Source organism: Marmota monax, unplaced genomic scaffold (assembly GCF_021218885.2).
Source record: "Marmota monax isolate L192 unplaced genomic scaffold, Marmota_monax_Labrador192_F-V1.1 WCK01_AAM20220418_F8-fsc00080, whole genome shotgun sequence".
NCBI lineage: Eukaryota > Metazoa > Chordata > Mammalia > Rodentia > Sciuridae > Marmota > Marmota monax.
The window spans coordinates 383,013-401,312 of record NW_026694750.1 but is presented as its reverse complement, the minus strand read 5'-3'; the positions used below and the strand labels follow the sequence as shown (position 1 = coordinate 401,312).

The 18,300-nt window shown below is 42.7% G+C and overlaps 1 protein-coding gene across 9 annotated transcripts in view; it reads left to right on the top strand.

The window, feature by feature from the left end:
• The window catches only part of Vps13d (vacuolar protein sorting 13 homolog D), a 243,360-nt gene that overhangs the window by 74,601 nt on the left and 150,459 nt on the right, over positions 1 to 18,300 (top strand). For 8 of the 9 annotated variants that reach the window (XM_058572649.1, XM_046424684.2, XM_046424683.2 and 5 more), the window contains 10 exons: positions 484 to 655; positions 840 to 952; positions 2,810 to 3,022; positions 6,418 to 6,680; positions 8,193 to 8,326; positions 10,359 to 10,514; positions 11,917 to 12,127; positions 13,039 to 13,113; positions 15,737 to 15,943; positions 17,724 to 17,813. In XM_058572649.1, the coding sequence (XP_058428632.1) occupies positions 484 to 655; positions 840 to 952; positions 2,810 to 3,022; positions 6,418 to 6,680; positions 8,193 to 8,326; positions 10,359 to 10,514; positions 11,917 to 12,127; positions 13,039 to 13,113; positions 15,737 to 15,943; positions 17,724 to 17,813 (1,634 nt within the window). The remainder of the gene's footprint in view (positions 1 to 483; positions 656 to 839; positions 953 to 2,809; positions 3,023 to 6,417; positions 6,681 to 8,192; positions 8,327 to 10,358; positions 10,515 to 11,916; positions 12,128 to 13,038; positions 13,114 to 15,736; positions 15,944 to 17,723; positions 17,814 to 18,300) is intronic. The other variant, XM_058572650.1, reaches the window with a different exon arrangement.

Sequence of the window (18,300 nt, the reverse complement as noted above, 5' to 3'; positions counted from 1 at the left end):
TTAGTTACCACTAAATCTGAAGAGTTAAGTAAAAGTTGAGGTTTTTCTTTTTTATTGCTTTTACAACTATAATGTTTAAGTGATTTCTGACTCTAATGAAGTTTTCCACATTAATAGGCTAGTTAGTTCACCTCACCACCACTCACAGACACCCACAGGTTTTTTTTTTTTTTTTTTTTCTTCCAGTGGTGGTTTTGGGGATGGAATCAGAGCCTTTTGCGTCTCTGCAAAAACTCTACCACTGAGCTACACCCATAGCCCATTTAGCTCAGCTTAGATTTGAGAATTTTACAAAATTATATTTGGGGAGAAAAGGGTTTTCTTTTTTGTAGTTGGCATGTGACTTGCTTCTGTTGGAGGTACACGAGGTTCTTGCCACTGGTGTTAGTTACCAGGCTGTTAATGCGGGGGGCGCTTGTTTCTGGGAGTGGGTCAGGGTGGAGTTAGTGAACTCTTTCTGAAGGTGGTTTTTCTTTTTTGTAGAGAAATAAGTCATACTGTGCCCGACATATCTATCCATGGCAGTCTCTCCTCAGTCCACTGCTCACTAGATTTGTATAAATACAAGCTGATCCGAGGCTTATTAGAGAACAACCTTGGAGAACCCATAGAGGAATTTATGCGGCCGTACGATTTACAAGACCCAAGAATTCACGTGAGTGAGACCTCATGTTCTTATGGAACTCTGGTAGTCTTGACTGATGTCACCCTGTGTGTATATTCCTCAAACTCACCTGGAGAAAGAAGATGGAATAACAAGAAGTTAATTTCTTGACCCAGGAGCACATTTTTAGGTTGGCATCATTAGCTCTGAGTTGATCTGCACTTTTCTTTTACAGACTGTTCTGAGTGGAGAAGTGTACACTTGCATGTGCTTCCTCATTGACATGGTAAATGTAAGCCTGGAGCTTAAAGACCCAAAAGGAAAAGAGAGTGCTGGGTCCCTCGCCAGGTATGTGACTTCTTTGATTTCACCCCAACTTTCAGAAATTGGGGGGATTTCAAATCCCAAAACCTTGTATTTCAGATTCTTCTAGGAAAAACAGAACAAAACAGAAGCTTAGCAATATTAGGCCAAGGTAGCAGTAATGTAAGCAATGCACTGATTTTGTACTAGTGGAGAGGAGAGGGTACAGCAAGGTGGTCCACAGTTGGGTGAAGCCTATTTACAGAGTACTTCTGCCAGGATAGGTTAGGTTACGCTGTTGTAGCAGCCCCAAATACCAGTGATCTGAAACTGTGAAAATGTGTGTTTCTTCTCAAGGTAGATGACCATTGTGAGTGGTAGCCTGCTGTTATTTAGTCACTCAGGGTGACAGACTGTTGGGATTTTTGTTTGTTTGAGGTGGGCCTCACTATGTTGCCCAGACTGGCCTTGAACTCCTGGGCTCAAGTGACCCTCCTGCCTCTCAGCCTCTCAGGTAGCTGGGACCACAGGTATGCACCTTCTTTCTCAGCCTACAGAGTTTTTAATGTACCAGAGAGAGAACTAAGAGACCTGGGACAGACGGTCTCAAATGGTAGTGGAATGCTCAGGTATACTCAGAGCCAGGACCTGAAGGAGTGCGGAGGGCCATCCTGCATGTGTCTGCACAGATGGATGGCACTAGTGACTACCCCACTGCTTAACTTTTCAGAAATTGGGGGATTTCAAATCCAAAAATCTTGGATTTCAGATTCTTCTAGGAAAAACAGAACAAAACAGAAGCTTAGCAATATTAGGCCAAAGTCCTTGCTTGGAAGCATCTGAAAGCTGAGTAGCAACTGTCCCTTGTAGGGACAACTGTCCCATGTGCTCACCTAGCAGTTCACCAACTTTGTCATGTGCTCTGTCTGTGTAGATGTAGGAGTTTGGGAAACTTCAGGATTGTGTTCACACTTGGTAACTTCTTGTTTTGATCCCTTTCACAGCCCCATAAGGCTAAGCACCATTACTCCTCTTTTCCAGATAGGATTTCAGACTAGAATAAGGTTGTGTGTCTGGGAAAGTGGTTCCGCAGTTGAGAAGAGGGTGTCAGGGCTGGCAATGTCCCTGCTGAGGCACTCTGTCTCCTAGCTTGTCTTTCTGTTGGCAGCCTGTGCCTCCCTGACTCAGCTGAGGGAGCATGCTGTAGTGAACCTGGGGTCCTACTCTGATGTGGCAACTCTCTGAGAGCCAGCAGTTTTCCTGATGCCTGGCTGTGCCCTTAGTTCTCCTTAGTATGGAACAGTTCTGTATATATTGCTACAGTAGTACTGAGTACGAATTTCCCATTGTAGCTTTCTCTTGTGATTAAAAATAATTCAGTTCCTAATACGTTTCCCATTCTTGGATTAATTGAGTTATTGCTCTGTGTGTAGAGTAGTATGTGTTGTGGTTGTTCCCAGTAACCTCAGTGATCTTATACAGAGATTTTTGCAGACTCTAGAGCGAGATACCTACAGGAAAGCGAGAAGTCGATGGATGAAGGTCTAAAGGCACCCTTGACACCTATTGGGGATTGTTATAAATATATAGTCTTCTTAGAGATATTATGGGAAATGGGAATAATAATGAATCAAGCATATAATAAATTTGTGGTATTGTTACTCCTCACAAAATTCCTATGAATAAGATCATCTCTTTGGATTTGCAAAAGTAACATCCAAGGCAAAGTGCCACTAAGTGCAACTTGAAGAATCTGTTAAAATCAATGCAAGATCTCAAAATGAAAGTTATTTTCCTTCACACAATGTAAATATATTGATGATTTTCTCTTGTTATCTCAAACTTAATTAACTTTGTAATGTAGAAGTGTCTTTAGCATTTTGTTTGTTTTCTCCCTTTTAGATTTGACTTCAAGAAATGTAAACTGCTCTATGAGAGTTTTTCCAACCAAACCAAATCTATTAACTTGGTTTCCCATTCCATGATGGCTTTTGACACCCGCTATGCTGGACAGAAGTGCAGCCCTGGCGTGAGCAATGTGTTCAACTGCATTTTTCAGCCTTCCAAGAACAGCAGCACGCCCCAAGGATCTATTCAGATTGAACTTCATTTCAGGTAGTAGAACCAAACCCTCATGCTGCCTTCCTTCAGGGACATCTTTCTTTTTGTGGCCTGTGGGTCAAGTCCATTTTGACTTTAGGACATCTAAGGGCTCACTAAAAAGATAAACAGTGGTTCATCTGTGAAGTGTGCTGGATGTTGACTGGTTGCTCCTGCACTCTTGCAGTGTAATTCCTTGGCCAAAAGGTGTCTCTGTGGCCTTACCAAAAAGGAAGTGGGGCGGGGCTGGTGGGCTGGTGACAGAGTGCTGCCCTGCCTCGGGTGAGTGGAGAGCAAAGTATTTCAGAATTGAGCAGGTCTGGAAAGTCAGCCTCTTGGTAAGCTTTAATTTGTAAAGTGACTCCAGTTTAAGCTTAAAACAAACAAACAAACAAAACCCCCCAAAACAAAAAACAACCACCACCACCAAAAACAAAAACCCTTAACTTTTGGCCTGTAATGAAAGGAAAGGTGGTTTTGACTTTAATACCAGTTTGTTAATCCAGGTCTCGATGGCTCAATTCTCCAGTAGAAACGTTTTTTTTAACTTGTTCAGATCACAGTATGCTTTTCTCTGTGGTATCATGGGAGGCAGTGTCATGTGTGGAAAGAGCGTGTTTTGGAATCAGTCAGACCACGGCTCAAAACCGGGGCCTACCTCTCCTACTGTGCACTAGGATAAGTGATTTGTGCTCTTTGTGACTCAACTTCCTCTTATGAAATATAAAGCAATAAGTATGCCCACTTCATTGGGTAGAAGTCAGACTTAACATAACTGTGGCATGTTGCTTGGCACAGATGGTAGCTGCTGTAATTGTTGTTACTGATGCTCCTTGTACTGTTTTATGATATACTCTAGTAAGATTTATGACTACAGGAGTATGGACCCAAAACCCAAATAACTAGGTTTGATCTAAAGAAGTCCTTCAGTGAAAATCCAGAAGGAGACCTTGGAATCAATGTCAGATTCATTCTCTTAGTATTTAATGCCATCAGATGTGCTATGAATATGAACAATTAATTAAAAAGACTGGGGAAATTTCATAATTAGACAAACACATAAAATAATTATAAAGGATATTCTTGTATTCATGTGTTCTTATGTGCCTGACATTTCTCTGTGCTGTTTAGAATTCCTCAGAGTGGAGGGTTTTCTTAGGGAGAGGTCCCATTCTCTCCACCTACCCCTGGGAAGTCCAGCAGAGGAGAGCGTAGACTTTTGTGGGAACGTTCTTCTGTGAGTTCAGGGGCAGGAGTGCTTATGCTTGGGATGGGCCCACTGTGAGCCGGGCACCTTACTGTCAGTTGAATCCTTAGGAGTCTGCAAAGCAGGTGGCTTCTCCCCACTTTCACAGGTGTGGAGAAGACACACTTGGAGGAGAGCTAAGTGATTCTCGAGGCACACAAGTAAGCAGCCAGGTCGTCAGAACTCTGGCACTGGTGTCTCTAACTCTTCAAGCCCCTTGGCTCCCTGTCGCGGGCTCATTGCAGCTGTGTGATAAGGTGGTGTTCTTAGCTCCTTTGCTGGGAGGTGCTCACTGGAACAGTTACTTGCATGTATTTGGTTCGTCTACAGAGACAACTCCTCTTTGGTTTTCTTTATTATTATTATTGACCTGACTCCCTAAGCTTTCAGCCAGTTGTCCCACCCACATATATTTAATATACAAGGAGCCTTGAAATATTATTCTATTCATGTACTAAAGATATATAATTTCTTATAGTCAAATTATAAGGCCTTACCTTGGTTCTTGCTAACAGAAATACCATTGTTAGGGAAAAGGAATAAACTACTCTCTTGATTGGAACTTTGAACGCTTTCCGTGTCTCAAGAAGAATTACTCTTCTGTTGGGATTTTGTGTGTCAAATATAAATCACTTCACAGTGTTTAAAGGCTTGAAATATTTTCCAGAGAAGGGATCTGACACGCTGTGACTTTCCAGTTAGTGCAGAGTTCTGACAGTCTGTGTTCAAAATGGGGTGGAAAAATTTTACTGAGGGCAACATTTTTTCTCTATTACAAAAGGGCAGAGTGTTTCTGTGACAAATGCCGTGTTTGTAGGAAGGAGACGTGCATCATGATGCCCTTTCACTGGAGGCAGTGAGCCAGGTTTAGGAGAAATGAGACTCCAGAAAGCAGCCTTAGAAATATCCCCAACCAGCCTTTCCTGAGTCGAGCTGGCAGCAGGCAGGCCTTGGCAGTAGCCAGAGCCCGGACCCTGGCTGTAGAGCCAGGTTCCACCTAGAAACCCTACGGCAGTGCCCCTCGCCTGGGTTTCCTGTCTTGGCAGACTAAGAACCTCCCTTAGACATTTGCCTAAATGTAAAATTTGTAGTAATAGCCACTATAAAACAAGCGTTGTGGGCTAGAGGTGTGGCTCGAGTGCAGGAAAACCCAACCAAACAAACAAACAAAAACATGCACAAAAGAACAAATAACTTACATGCCCGACCCTGTCTTGGGAGCCTGGGGGCTAGACCCCTGGTAAATGTCACCCTACTTTTTTTCTTTCTCAGGCTAAAAGACTTGGACTCTCAGGTCAGTGTCAGCTAGAGAAACCACCTGGTACTAGATGTCACCTTGGTGTTTATGGCAAAGTGTTCCTAGGCATCAAAGGAGAAAGCCTAATTGATGTTAAAACTGCCTGTGTGGAAGGCAGCAGGGTTTCTCAGACACCTGCTGTGCTGTGTCTCCTATGCTGTTAATAGTCCTTGTTTTTTAAATTAGGGAACAGCCGAGGGAAGGTGGGTGACTTATCCAGGATGTCTCAATTGTACCCGACAGGATTTAAGTCTAAGTCTCTTTCTATTATACCAGAGTTTCTCAGCCTCAGCCCTACAGGTTGAATATCTCCAGTCTAGAATGTTTGGGCCAGAAGTGTTTCAAACTTTGGATTTTTTTCAAATTTTGGAATATCTGTATAGACTTTGTTGGGTAAACATTCCTAATCCAAAGATATAAAATCTGAAAAGCTCTCAGATTTTGGAGTACTTTGAATATTTGGATGGGGGATGTTCACACTGCCTTGATGTTTTGAGTCAGGTAATTCCCAGCCATGTGACTGTCCTGCGCATTAGGGTGGTGAGCCAAGTCCTGGCCTCTAGCAGAAGCCTAAATAGCAGCCCCTCAGTGGGACAGGCAAAAATGCCTCCAGACAGCACCAAATGTCTCCTGGGGAAAGACATTAGTTGAACTCACTGGGCTATGCTATACTTCTTTTTTTCATAGCATATTCTTATTTTAAAAAGAAGATTTTTTTTTTTTTTTTTTTTTTTTAAAGCATGTGCTGTGTGTGTGCTTAAGGAAGGCCTGGAATACCACCTGCTTTGGTGGTAGTACACGAACTAGAAGGTTATTGAAATACCTGCTCCTTTTTCTGTTTTTTGTTTGCTGTCTTCTTTCTTGTAGGTCTACAAAAGATTCCTCCTGTTTTACAGTAGTTCTCAACAATCTCCGTGTGTTTCTCATATTTGACTGGCTGTTATTGGTCCATGATTTTCTCCACACTCCCAGTGATATTAAAAAACAAAATATTACTCCTTCTCACCACCGAAACTCCAGCAGTGAATCTGCAGTGGTCCCTAAGACCGTGAAGAGTGGAGTAGTGACCAAGCGGTCTTCTCTTCCTGTGTCCAATGAAAGGCACCTGGAGGTCAAGATCAATGTAACAGGTAACTACCTCGAGGTGTGATTCATCTGTTCTTAATTGGATGTTCGCTCGGCACCCGTTCTACAGGATGATTTCTCTGTTGGCTCTCGTTTTTAGACTTGAGCACGTTCATATCTGAATCTCTTACAGAACAAGTGTTAGGTTCTTGACCCGTTTTCAGGTGTGAGCTGCCTGGTCCCACTGAAGCTGTGGGGTCTCTTGTCTCACTCCTCTGCCCCCTAGTGCATGTACCCCGGCTGAGCACCTGCCTGGGCAGAGGTCTATTTTGCTAATTTGAAATCTGGCTTTAATTTTTTGTTACATCTGTGGGGTCCCAACAGTTGTGCCTTACTGAGTCTAGGCAAATTTGGTATGTGGAAATCTCAGTTTTTAAAGGTAAATAAGTGAGAGGGTTGTTATTTTCTTTACAAAAAGAATATTTTCCTGGGCGGGGGTTATGGCTCAATGGTAGAGCACTTGCCTAGCATGTGTGAGATACTGGGTTTGATTCTCAGCACTGCATATAAATAAATGAATAAAATAAAGGTATATATATATATGTGTGTGTGTGTGTGTGTGTGTGTGAATATATATATATTCTTTCATTCATATATATATTTATATACATATATATGAATGAAAGAATATTTTCCTTTACAGATGGGTTTACTGAGGCTTTTATTGACTAGTGGGTTCTTCAAGTACATTTATATGTGTTGTGTATACCTGACTTCTCAGTGGTTTTGATGAAATTGGCTTATACAATGTATATTAAAAGCTTGTTCTACACATGGTTTAAAAATATTTTATTGGTGCATTAAAATTATACATAATAGCTGGATTTCTTTTTTTTAATATTTAGTTATAGATGAACACACAGTATCTTTATTAATTTTTATGTGGTGCTGAGTATTGAACCCAGTGCCTCACACATTCGAGGCAAACACTTTACCACTGAGCTACAGCCCCAGCCCCAGCCCCAACAGCGGGATTTCTAATGCCGCATTTGTGCGTGCATATAGCCTAGTTTGATCAATCTCATTCCCAGCACCTCCCCCCATACGTGGTTCTTGATGGAGTCAGTGTGGAGCGGAGTAAGTTTACTCTATACAAATGAGTAGTGAACTCCATACCTGCTGATTTTAAAAGTCTTGACCTTGGTGATCTGCGGTCTTTATAGATGGTGCGAACAGCTTCATGGATGCAGTCGTGGTGCTTTGTGCTGCCTGAGCAGCATCACTGTCTGAATCGACTTCCTGGGGCTTTAAATGAGGCCATCATTAGACACAGGATGCTTCTCTGAGTAGGTGTCAGGCCTCCCAAGGACCCTGGGACGCAGTTTCCGTAGTCTAAAGACAGATGCTCAAGGGAGAAACCACACCGCAGCCTATTTTGTCTGGTCGGTGCTCTGCTGGCTCAGCTCTGCGTGGCCAGGCCAGAGAGTTTGTTCAGGATGACAGTGAAGCAGAAGGTCGCTGGTCAGTGTTCTCCAGCTTCCTGGCTGTGCCCTGACTCACGATGCTTTCTTCCCCAGGCACGGAGTTTGTGGTCGTTGAAGATGTGTCCTGCTTCGACACCAATGCCATTATTCTGAAAGGCACTACGGTGCTCACCTATAAGCCCCGCTTTGTTGATCGCCCCTTTTCAGGAAGTTTGTTTGGCATCGAGGTAAGAAGTCTGTGTTGGTTACAGCCCTGCACACTGGGCAGAGAGAAGCACCCAGAAAAGGCTTTGCCTCCTGAACTTTCATGAGAAGAAATGACCTGTGGAATTGGAGGACCTTGCCCTCTCCATTTCTCTTTCTTTCCGACTACATGCAGAGGGCCATTTCCTCTCACACCCTCCTGCGCTCTTCTGGTCCCTATCCCCAGTGAGGCACCTTGATGAGTCCTCTTGTCCTGCAGGTGAGGCAGCAGTCCTCATTTCGCTTGTGTCCCCTTTGCCCCACATTGAGCACTGTCCTGTGGCCAGGGCTTTGAGGCAGTGGAGACCTGCTGAGGAAAGGGGTCAGGGATTTTATGTGCCATCCCTTCAGAAATATCTTAGATATAAAAGAGGACCTTGTCTCTAACAGTGGTGCCGTTGGCTCCAGTTCCATCTTGTGAAGGAGATGATTTGCTCCAGAGTGGCCTTTGTAGCCTAAGAATTTTATTATGCAAAAGCTCTTGTGGTTCATTTTGAGCCGTGGGGTTGTGGAGGCAGCAGGGCAGATGTGTTTGCCTGTTCTTAATTCACTGTCTCAGCTGACGTTCCTCTTTGCAATGTTAGAATATTTAGTCAGGATTCTGTTCCGCCTAGCATTGAACTTTTTGTGCCTTACTTTTCCCAGTGCTATTGCTCAGGGGATGAATGAGTAAAACTCATTTTTACCATCAGCAGTATGAGCAGCATACTTTTTTTGGGGATCAAATATAGCTGAATAAAACATGAAGGTTTCCCTTCTTGACCAGTCGTTTATGTAACATAAAGCTTGAGCCAAGGGGCTGTGTGCTGGGGTGAGTCAAGCACGGAATTGGATTCCCCTGGTTTGCAGGCCCCTGCGGTGCCAGCTTTGGTTGGAAAACCCTGATGATTGATTAATGAACTGTCAGATACATTTGGGTTCTGTGAAGCTGAAGCTTCTTCAGAAAAAAAAAAAGAAGACGAAACTTTTCTGCTCCAAAAAACAAAGTCTTAGAAAAACGCTTGGCAAAATATTTGAGGTTCCTGGAAACTCCTCTTAGTCTTGTTCTTTAGGCAGCGCGACTCCATCTGAATTCCAAGCGCTTTTTGATTATAATTGGGGGAGAATTTATAGAGTGTACTGAGTTATTTTCAACTATGGCATGGGACCTTGGTGTCACATGTGTTTTGGTAGTGCTAGGAAATACCCCATGACCAGGTAGGATACAGAGGAGACAAGAGAAACATTTTCTTCTTTTTCTTGGGCTCTTCTTGAATACTTGAAGGAACTTGGTCCTAAAATGGGAACACACCTTCACTTCCTTCTGTCTCTCCACATATTTATTTTTTGTCATTTTATTCTAGAACACTTAAAACATATGCAAAATAAACAGAATAATGCAATGAAGCCCTGTGTACCTGTCATCCAGCATCAATAATTAATGTATTTTTAATTAAGAAAATCCAAGGGGAGAGAGAATCACCTATCTATGTATCTGTATTTTCAACTGATAATTTGGTGTGTTTCTTTAGAAGAAAGTCCTGCTGCTGTGGTTCTATTTTGATTGGGCTTTGTTTTCCATAACCTATAATTAATTGCAACTCGATTCCTACATTCTGTATGATCTTTTTAGCTGTCATTTTTAAATGGTTGCAGAGTGTTCTCTTGAGCAGATGTGATATAATCTTGGTTGTTCTTAACAGTTCTTAACTATTAAAAAAGATTGAGTGACATTTTCTATATTTTACATTGTTTTATTGGACTAGTTCCTGGAGAGAAGCAATGTTATTAGGTTACAGAACATGAGATCATTAAGCCTGTGGGTGAACTGCTAAGCTGCCTTTTCCTATGGGTGGGCTGCTGGGTGTGCTCTTGGCCGTGGGCAAGAGTGTCGGTCTTGCTCTTGGTGGAGTTTATTCCAGCAGTAGTCATGGGTCTTGCGATAACCCAGGACCGATCGCCCCTCAGCTGGCCTCCTGGGGCGGAAGGGTAGAGCCTTCCTAAGGTGGACGGTAATCCTTGCCTCTTGTTCTCTAGGTGTTTTCGTGCCGGCTGGGGAACGAGCAGGAGACAGCTCTTTCTATTGTTGACCCAGTACAAATTCAAGTGGAGCTGGTGGGGAATTCTTCTTACCAGAATAGTTCTGGACTGATGGATGCATTCAATAGTGAAGACTTTCCACCTGTCCTAGAGGTAACTATCAAGAGCCTCCGTAACGCACTGATGTGCCCCTGACTTGGTCCTCTGCTGGCTCTCCTGCCTGCTGTGAGCCCAGCAGCATTGTAGTTACTTCAGTACATACAAAGTAAATGTGATGTGTCTCTGACCCTGATGATCTTGCAGTCTTAGGAAGGGTAAAAGACCTTTTAATTGTCTGGTATCATCTTGAGGTTCTGTGGAAGTTCACAGGAAGGAGAGCACAACGTGGGCAGGAGCAGCAGGCACCCGGTTGTAGGTGGAGTTCAGTCAGGGTTGGTGGGGGCAGGAGGAAGGGCAGGGTGTGAACTGTGGAGAGGAGGGGCAGAGCATCCACATCAGGAAGGCAGGCCTGGCTGGGAGCAGAGGAAGGGCTGCCGGGGACAGAGTGGTACAGGGAGGTGAGGAGGCCTGGAGGTGAAGCCAGGCAAGGGACGCTGGAGAAGATGGTGTCGTATGTCTTTGGTGGAGGGAGTAATTAATCATTTGTTTGAATCATAGGAGATTACAAGAGAAAACCACATTGATTTTCAGTTTTAGTGGAATCTCATGGGATTGCGGGGTGGGTGGGGGAGACAAAAAATGTGTCAGAAAAGGTTCACACCTGGACACTCACATGGCCTCCAGAGTTGCCTGTCTCACAGTGGTCTGCTGCCTTCACCAGTGGCAGCCACATTGCTGATCTCTGGTGAAGAAATACTGTTGTTAAACTTGACTCATGTGAGGTTATGTTTGAATGAAGAAGAGATAAGTTATTTTATACTTTTTTTTCCCCCCTCTGCTTGGAAATGAACCCAGAGCCCCACACGTGCTGGGCAAGTGCCCTACTACTGAACTATATCCTCAGCTCCAAGAGAGAGAAATTGTTTTGGTTAGTTAGTTTGTTTGAGAGATTTAAAAACTTACATGGGGGCTGGAGTTGTGGCTCAGTGGTAGAGGAATTTCCTTGCACGTGTGAGGCACTGGGTTCAATCCTCAGCACCATGTAAAAATAAAATAAATAAAATAAAAATATTGTGTCCATCTACAACTAAAAAACCATTAAAAAAATTAAATGGGTCCATCAGCTGATAGGTGGTCCTATCTCCTCCACAGCCTTTCTCTGATCCCCAAAGCTGTGCTCTGATTATTTGTAGAGGAAAATCATCCTGCTGAAGGATTATCATAGGTTAATATGTTTGATTTGATACAGTTTTGTGACCATTTGACCTTATAACTGAGGTATCCTGCCTCAGGGTTTTTAGTTCTTATTTTCAAGATCATTGCAATCTTTTAAATGATAAATTTATTCTAGTTTTATTGTACTTTTAGAACTTGAAATGGAAATTACATCTTTAAGATTATGGATGCAAAAACCAAATGTAACTTTAACAAATTGCTGCCTTTTAAATTTTGTTAGATTCAGTTACAAGCCCTGGACATCAGGCTCTCCTATAATGATGTCCAGCTGTTTCTTGCCATTGCAAAATCCATCCCAGAACAAGCCAGTGCTGCGGTGCCAGACTCAGTGGCGGTGGAGGCAGAATCCATTGGCAGTCACCTTCCAGGTGCATGGCGTGTTGGAGAGGAAACCAGAGAAGGGATGAGACGTACCTTAGATCCTGTCTTGGGTAGGTGTTGAACTGTAAACCCACTCAGTGTTCCTAATAACTCTCCTTCTTTTTAACTGGAAAAATTTTCTTTTGCACAGTTCAATTGTTCAGAGTCGAATTATCCGTCATTAAGTATAACTGTAACTCATAAGAATGACTCTAATTTTCTTTTAAATTAAAAAAACTCCCAGACCTTTTTGTGTCACGATCCCTTCTGAAATTTATGGCCAGTGCTCAAGTTTAAACTTTGAGAGTTTTCCTCTGAAGTTATAGACATAATACTAAATTTTAGTTTTAAGCTTCTAAAAACATAATAAGCATAAGAAAAAGACAACATTTCAAGGTATGTTTGATAGAGGTCTGTATTAGCTCATTTTTTGCCTAGAGAAATGAAATGTTTTAGTCACCATTTCTGAATTTCTTTCATTTTCTTTCTTTCTTTTTTTTTGTATATATATATATGTGTGTGTGTGTGTGTGTAATTTTTAGTTCTAGATGGACATAATACCTTTATTTTATTTTTATGTGGTGCTGAGGATCTCACGCATTCCAGGTGAGCGCTCTACCACTCAGCCCCAGCCCCAGCCCCCTTTTTTATTTTGAGACAGGGTCTTGCTAAGTCACTGAGGCTGGCTTTGAACTTGTGATCCTCCTGCCTCAGCCTCCCGAGTTGCTGTGGTGACAGGTCTTTGCCATGGCCGCATAGCTTATGTTTTTCTTAAATTGCACTGTAGATTAATTTTTTTTTTTATTGTGAGAGAATTTTTTTTTTAATATTTGTTTTTTAGTTTTCGGTGGACACAACATCTTTGTTTGTATGTGGTGCTGAGGATCGAACCCGGGCCATACACATGCCAGGCGAGCACGTTACCGCTTGAGCCACATCCCCAGCCCCACTGTAGATTAATTTACATATTATTATTTCCTAGAGCTGCAACTGGCTAGACTGCAGGAGCTGGGCTTCAGCATGGATGATTGTCGAAAAGCTCTTCTGGTGTGTCAAGGTAATTTGAATGGGGTGCCCTTATCCATTGTTTATCTTGACAATGTCCTTTCTTTCCATTTCCTCTGCTCCCACAAGGTGAAGCGGCCAGTGTATTTAGATGATCCTTGGTGTGTCTCCTGGGGGCTGAATGCAATCTGATCCTGGTCAGAGCTCAGTGTGAGCTGCAGGATTTTCTGTGGATAAAAGTGTGGGCTGTGGAGCTGACTGCGTTGGTCAGAATCTGCCTCTGACCCTTATCAGTTACTTATTAGTGATTCTGGGCAAGTTGCTTAGCTTAGTCCCACAGCTTCCTTATCTGTGAAATGAGGATAAGAAGCCCTCACTGGGGGAAGAGCCTGGCATGTGGGAAGTGCTCTGTAAATGTAAGACACTGTTACATGGTGGTCATGGTGGGGATTCTGCCACTCATGAATGTTTTTTTTTTTTTTTTTTAATTCACGTGATTCATTTATTTATTTTACCCCGTATACAGATTGCAGAATCACATTGGTTACACATCCACGTTTTTACATAGTGCCATACTAGTGACTGTTGTATTCTGCTGCCTTTCCTATCCTCTACTATCCCCCCTCCCCTCCCCTCCCCTCCCATCTTCTCTCTCTACCCCATCTACTGTAATTCATTTCTCTCCCTTGTTTTTTTTTTTTCCCTTTCCCCTCACTTCCTCTGAGCTTCTATTTGCCTTTCTCTGTGTTTTCTTGTGGAGTTCACTGTAGGTCTTTAGAAGTATCCTTTTTAATCCCTTCTTCAAATGAGGAAACCAGCTCAGACAAGTTAAGTAAATTTGTCTGAGGTCACCTATTGTACAGGACTAAAATAGATTTAAAGTAAGGTCTTCCTGACTCTGAAACCCATGTTGTTTCCACTGTGTTACCTTATACTTTCTTCTGGGTTCCCCTTTAAGAGAGAGAAGTCCTTATATTTGTGTGCATACTTTCTCTCTATTTCTTTAGGTACTATGTATATCCATGCATATTCTTTCTCTTCTCTCTTCTCTTCTCTTCTCTTCTCTTCTCTTCTCTCTCTCTCTCTCTCATATCTTGATAAGATCATATAGTAGTCCTCCTTTACCTGTTGTTTCATGATCTGTGTTTTTGGTTACCTGTGCTCAATCTTAGTCTGATAATATTAAATGGAAATTTGTAGAAATAAACAATTCATAAGTTTTTAATTGCACATTGTTCTGAGTAGTGTGGTAAAACCTTGTTGTCTCCTACCCAGGACATGAATCATCCCTTTAATTAGTGTATTCATGCTGTATATGCTACCTGCTCAGTAATCACTTAGTAGCTGGCTCAGTTATCAGATCTGTCATGATATCACTGTGTTTGTATTAAATAACCCTTATTTAACTTAATAGCCCAAAGCACAGGGGTAATGATGGCAATTCAGATATGCCAAAGAGAAGCTGTAAAGTGCTGTATTTCCTTTAAGTGAAAAGGTGAAAGTCCTTGACTTAGTAGAGAAAGGGAAAAAAAAAATCATATGCTAAGGTTGCTAAGATATACATTAGGGATGAATCTTTCCATGGAATTGTGAAGAAGGAAAAAGAAGTCTGCTAGTTTTACTGTTAAATCTCAAGTTGCAAAAGTTATGCCCACAGTAAGTGCTTAGTTAAGATGGAAAAGGCATTAAATTATAGGGTTTGGTTCTGTCTGTGGTTTCAGGCATCCACTAAGGATCTTGGGAAATCCATGAATAAGTAGAGACTAGTATGTTGCTGTTTCAGTCAGCTTTCTCCCTGCTGTGACTAAAAGACCAACCAGAATAACTGTGGAGGAGGAAAAGTTTACTTGGGGGCTCATGGTTTCAAGGTCTCAAGAGACATCAGGCTCTATTCCTGGGGACTGGAGGTGAGGCAGGACATCATAGCAGTAGAGTGTGGCAGAAGGTGAGGCAGGACATCATGGCAGTAGAGTGTGGCAGAAGGTGAGGCAGGACATCATGGCAGTAGAGTGTGACAGGAGGAAGCAGCTCACATGACCATCAGAAGACAGAGAGACATTTTTTTTTTAAAGTTCTAAGAGCCTTTTGGACTTCCTTGTTTTTCTTTCTTTACTAACTAAAGCTATTTATTCACTAGTTCTTTTCAGTAATAGAGGTGATAATAAAAACTGTTTAAAGAGCCTGTATTATGTGCCAGGCTCTGCTCTGGGAGGTTGACCTGTGCCCATTTATTTCCTCTTTGAGTCAGGCTTCTAATAGGTTATAGGGCACAGAAAGATCAGGTAACCTGCTCGAGGTCCCGTGGCAAGCTAGTGCAGAACAGCATCTGGAGCTGGGCCCTCGACCACTGAGGCCTCTGTGCTGGGGCCTATGGGCCTGAGTGTGGGATTCCATCTCTCTCTCCTATCCTCCCAACAGATGTCACGAGAGAAGAGGGCAGTCATTGGAGGTATGGTGGACACAAGTGGAAGGTGCTCTGTTCCTTGAAGGCAGAATTCCTCTTACTCTGCTAGCACGCCCCCCGCCCCACAACTCTGAGTCTAAGAATGCCTGTGGGGCCAAGGCGCTCTTGCGCCACCTATAAGTCCCTAAAAAACATGTTCCTCTGTTTCCTCTGAGTTGCCAGGGTCACTATGGGAACTGGTGGGACTGATCACCTTTTAATTTCTCTAAAGGCCAACTGAAAAAGGCAGCAAGTTGGTTGTTCAAGAACGCAGAGCCTCTGAGGTCACTTTCCCTGGCCCCCAGTAGCCGTGAGGGTCCTGGGGCTGTGCCTGCCCCGAGGATCTCTGGAGTGGAGATCAAGGCTGAGAGTGTGTGCATCTGCTTCATCGATGACTGCATGGACTGCGACGTCCCCCTTGCCGAGATCACCTTCTCCCGTGAGTGCCATCCTCACATTCGGGTTCCTCTCTGGTATTTTCAGAGGTGGCTGAATTATTCTGGCTGTCCTATACTTGGGTATGGGTGAGATTTAAATAATGTCTTTACACATGGTTTTCATTATGTGTATTTTATAGAAATTTGTATTTATTTGCCATATGTGGCCTTCAGCCTATAACTTAGGAATAATAGAAATTGTCATTGATAAAACTTCCATTACATTAACAACTCTAGCTAAATAATTCCTGGTTTCTCCATTTTGCTTATGAGGGTTTGTCCCCCCTATCCCGTACTAAGGTTTGAACCTGGGTCTCTCTGTCACTGAGCCGTATTCTAGCCCTTTTTATTTTTCATTTTGAGATAGAGTCTAGCTAAGTTGCTGAGGTTGACCTCCAACTTTCAATCCTCCTGCCTTAGCCTCCCAGGTTGCTAGGATTACAGGCGTGCGTCATTGCTTGCAGCTTGTTTATCTTTATGTTTCCTAATATTGCAGTGAATATTGTTACCAAGGCAGTTAAAGATAAGCTGAGAAAATAATGCTTCTACCTTGTTTCTCTCTTGAGAATAAAAAAACATGAAATCAGAATCTCATTAGAAAGCTCAGTTTGATGTCTCCTGCCAGTGGCCTCCTACGTGGTGGATGTGTGCCTGTGTCCTAAGGTAGCAAGGGGTCCAGGGCAGGAATACTGTGTCCTGCAGTGCTTCTTTGCAGACAGATGGGAGGAAGCTTTTGAGGAGGGTAGATGGGAATTCACGCTGGTTCACTTAATTTCTCTGTGTGTCTTGCCAGCTTCTTTTCTAGGGCTTTATTCTGGCCTTTTGCATCTCATAGAAATTATTCTTTGCCCTGTGCTTCCAGGCATTCCCAGGGACACTTATTAAAAGTAACAACTAGGGGCTGGGGCTAGGGCTCAGCAGTAGCACACTTGCCTAGCATGTGTGAGGCACTGGGTTTGATTCTCAGCACCACATATAAAGAAATAAAATAAAATAAAGGTCTATTAACAACTAGAAAAACATTTTTTTTTAAAAAAAGTAACAATTAGAGTTTTGACCATTGCTATGAACATCTTTTGTGTAGGGAATAATTAGATGATTTCCTATTTTTCTATGATGATCTTATTTATTTATTTATTTTTTGCTAGGAATTAAACTCAGGAGCACTTTACCACTGAGCTACATCCCCAAACCTTTTTATTTTTTATTTTCAGACTGGGTCTTGAAAGTTGCGTAGGGCCTTACTAAATTGCTGAGCCTGGTCTCAAATTTGCAATCCTCTTCCCTCAGCCTCCTGAGTTACTGGGATTACAGACATGTCCCACCGTGCCCAGCTGTAATCTTAAAATCTTGAACAACATTCATCGGGACATACTTGTTCTTATTATTGCCCTCTTTTCGTATATTCAGGTAGAAGTATCTTATGTTGCAACAGGATACACCTATGTGCCAGGGTGGGGATGGAGGGAGGCAGATGAGGCCCTTACCTCCAGCATAACATTTAGAGGTGTGCCCAGAATGCAGCAATCAAGATAAATAGTATTTTAATTCAATGTTTTTAAAAATCAACATGGATGACAACAGATACATGATGAACAGAACACTCTGCGTGCTCTGCGGTGGCCATGAGAGTCAGCTGCAGTCAGCATCTCTCTAGTGGGGTCTGTAAGCCAGGGCCACCTTGCTTGCCCTGCTCTGCCCTGCCCTGCCCTGCCCTGCCCTGCCCTGCCCTGCCCTGCCCTGCCCTGCCCTGCTAGCCAGTGAGATCTGCTTTCCTTGCAGGTCTGAATTTTCTCCAGCATGTGAGAACCAGCCCTGAAGGCTACGCCCACTTCACCCTTTCTGGAGATTATTATAACCGTGCTCTGTCAGGTCAGTATAAGGTGTATATTATTATGGGATTTAAAAAGTAAATTTAAATGTTTGCCTGAACTCATTGCTACATAAATTTTACATGTGGGAAAGGGTGGGTGTGGGGGCAGGACAGGGAAAGATTAAAAGTGAGTGACCAAATTAGCCAGAAGATGGAGATTTCCTGTTTCACTCAAAACATATCTGACATGTTGCTACTGATTATTTAAAAAGAAGTTTTCCTAGTTAGGCCTTTCTTTTTTTCTTGGTAGGAGAGGGTTTACTTGAGGACTCAATGTACTCTTTACCATTGAGCTATGTCCCTAGTTCTTTTCATTTATTTTTTAAAATTTTGAGACAGAGTTTCACTAAATCATTGAGGCTGTTCTCTTGTCGCAGCCTCTGTCACTGGGATTATAAGCACATGTCACCGTGTCTGGCATAATTATAAGATCTTTCTGATTTTGGAATTTGTAGTAGTGAAGGATCATTTGTTCGGCCCTGATAA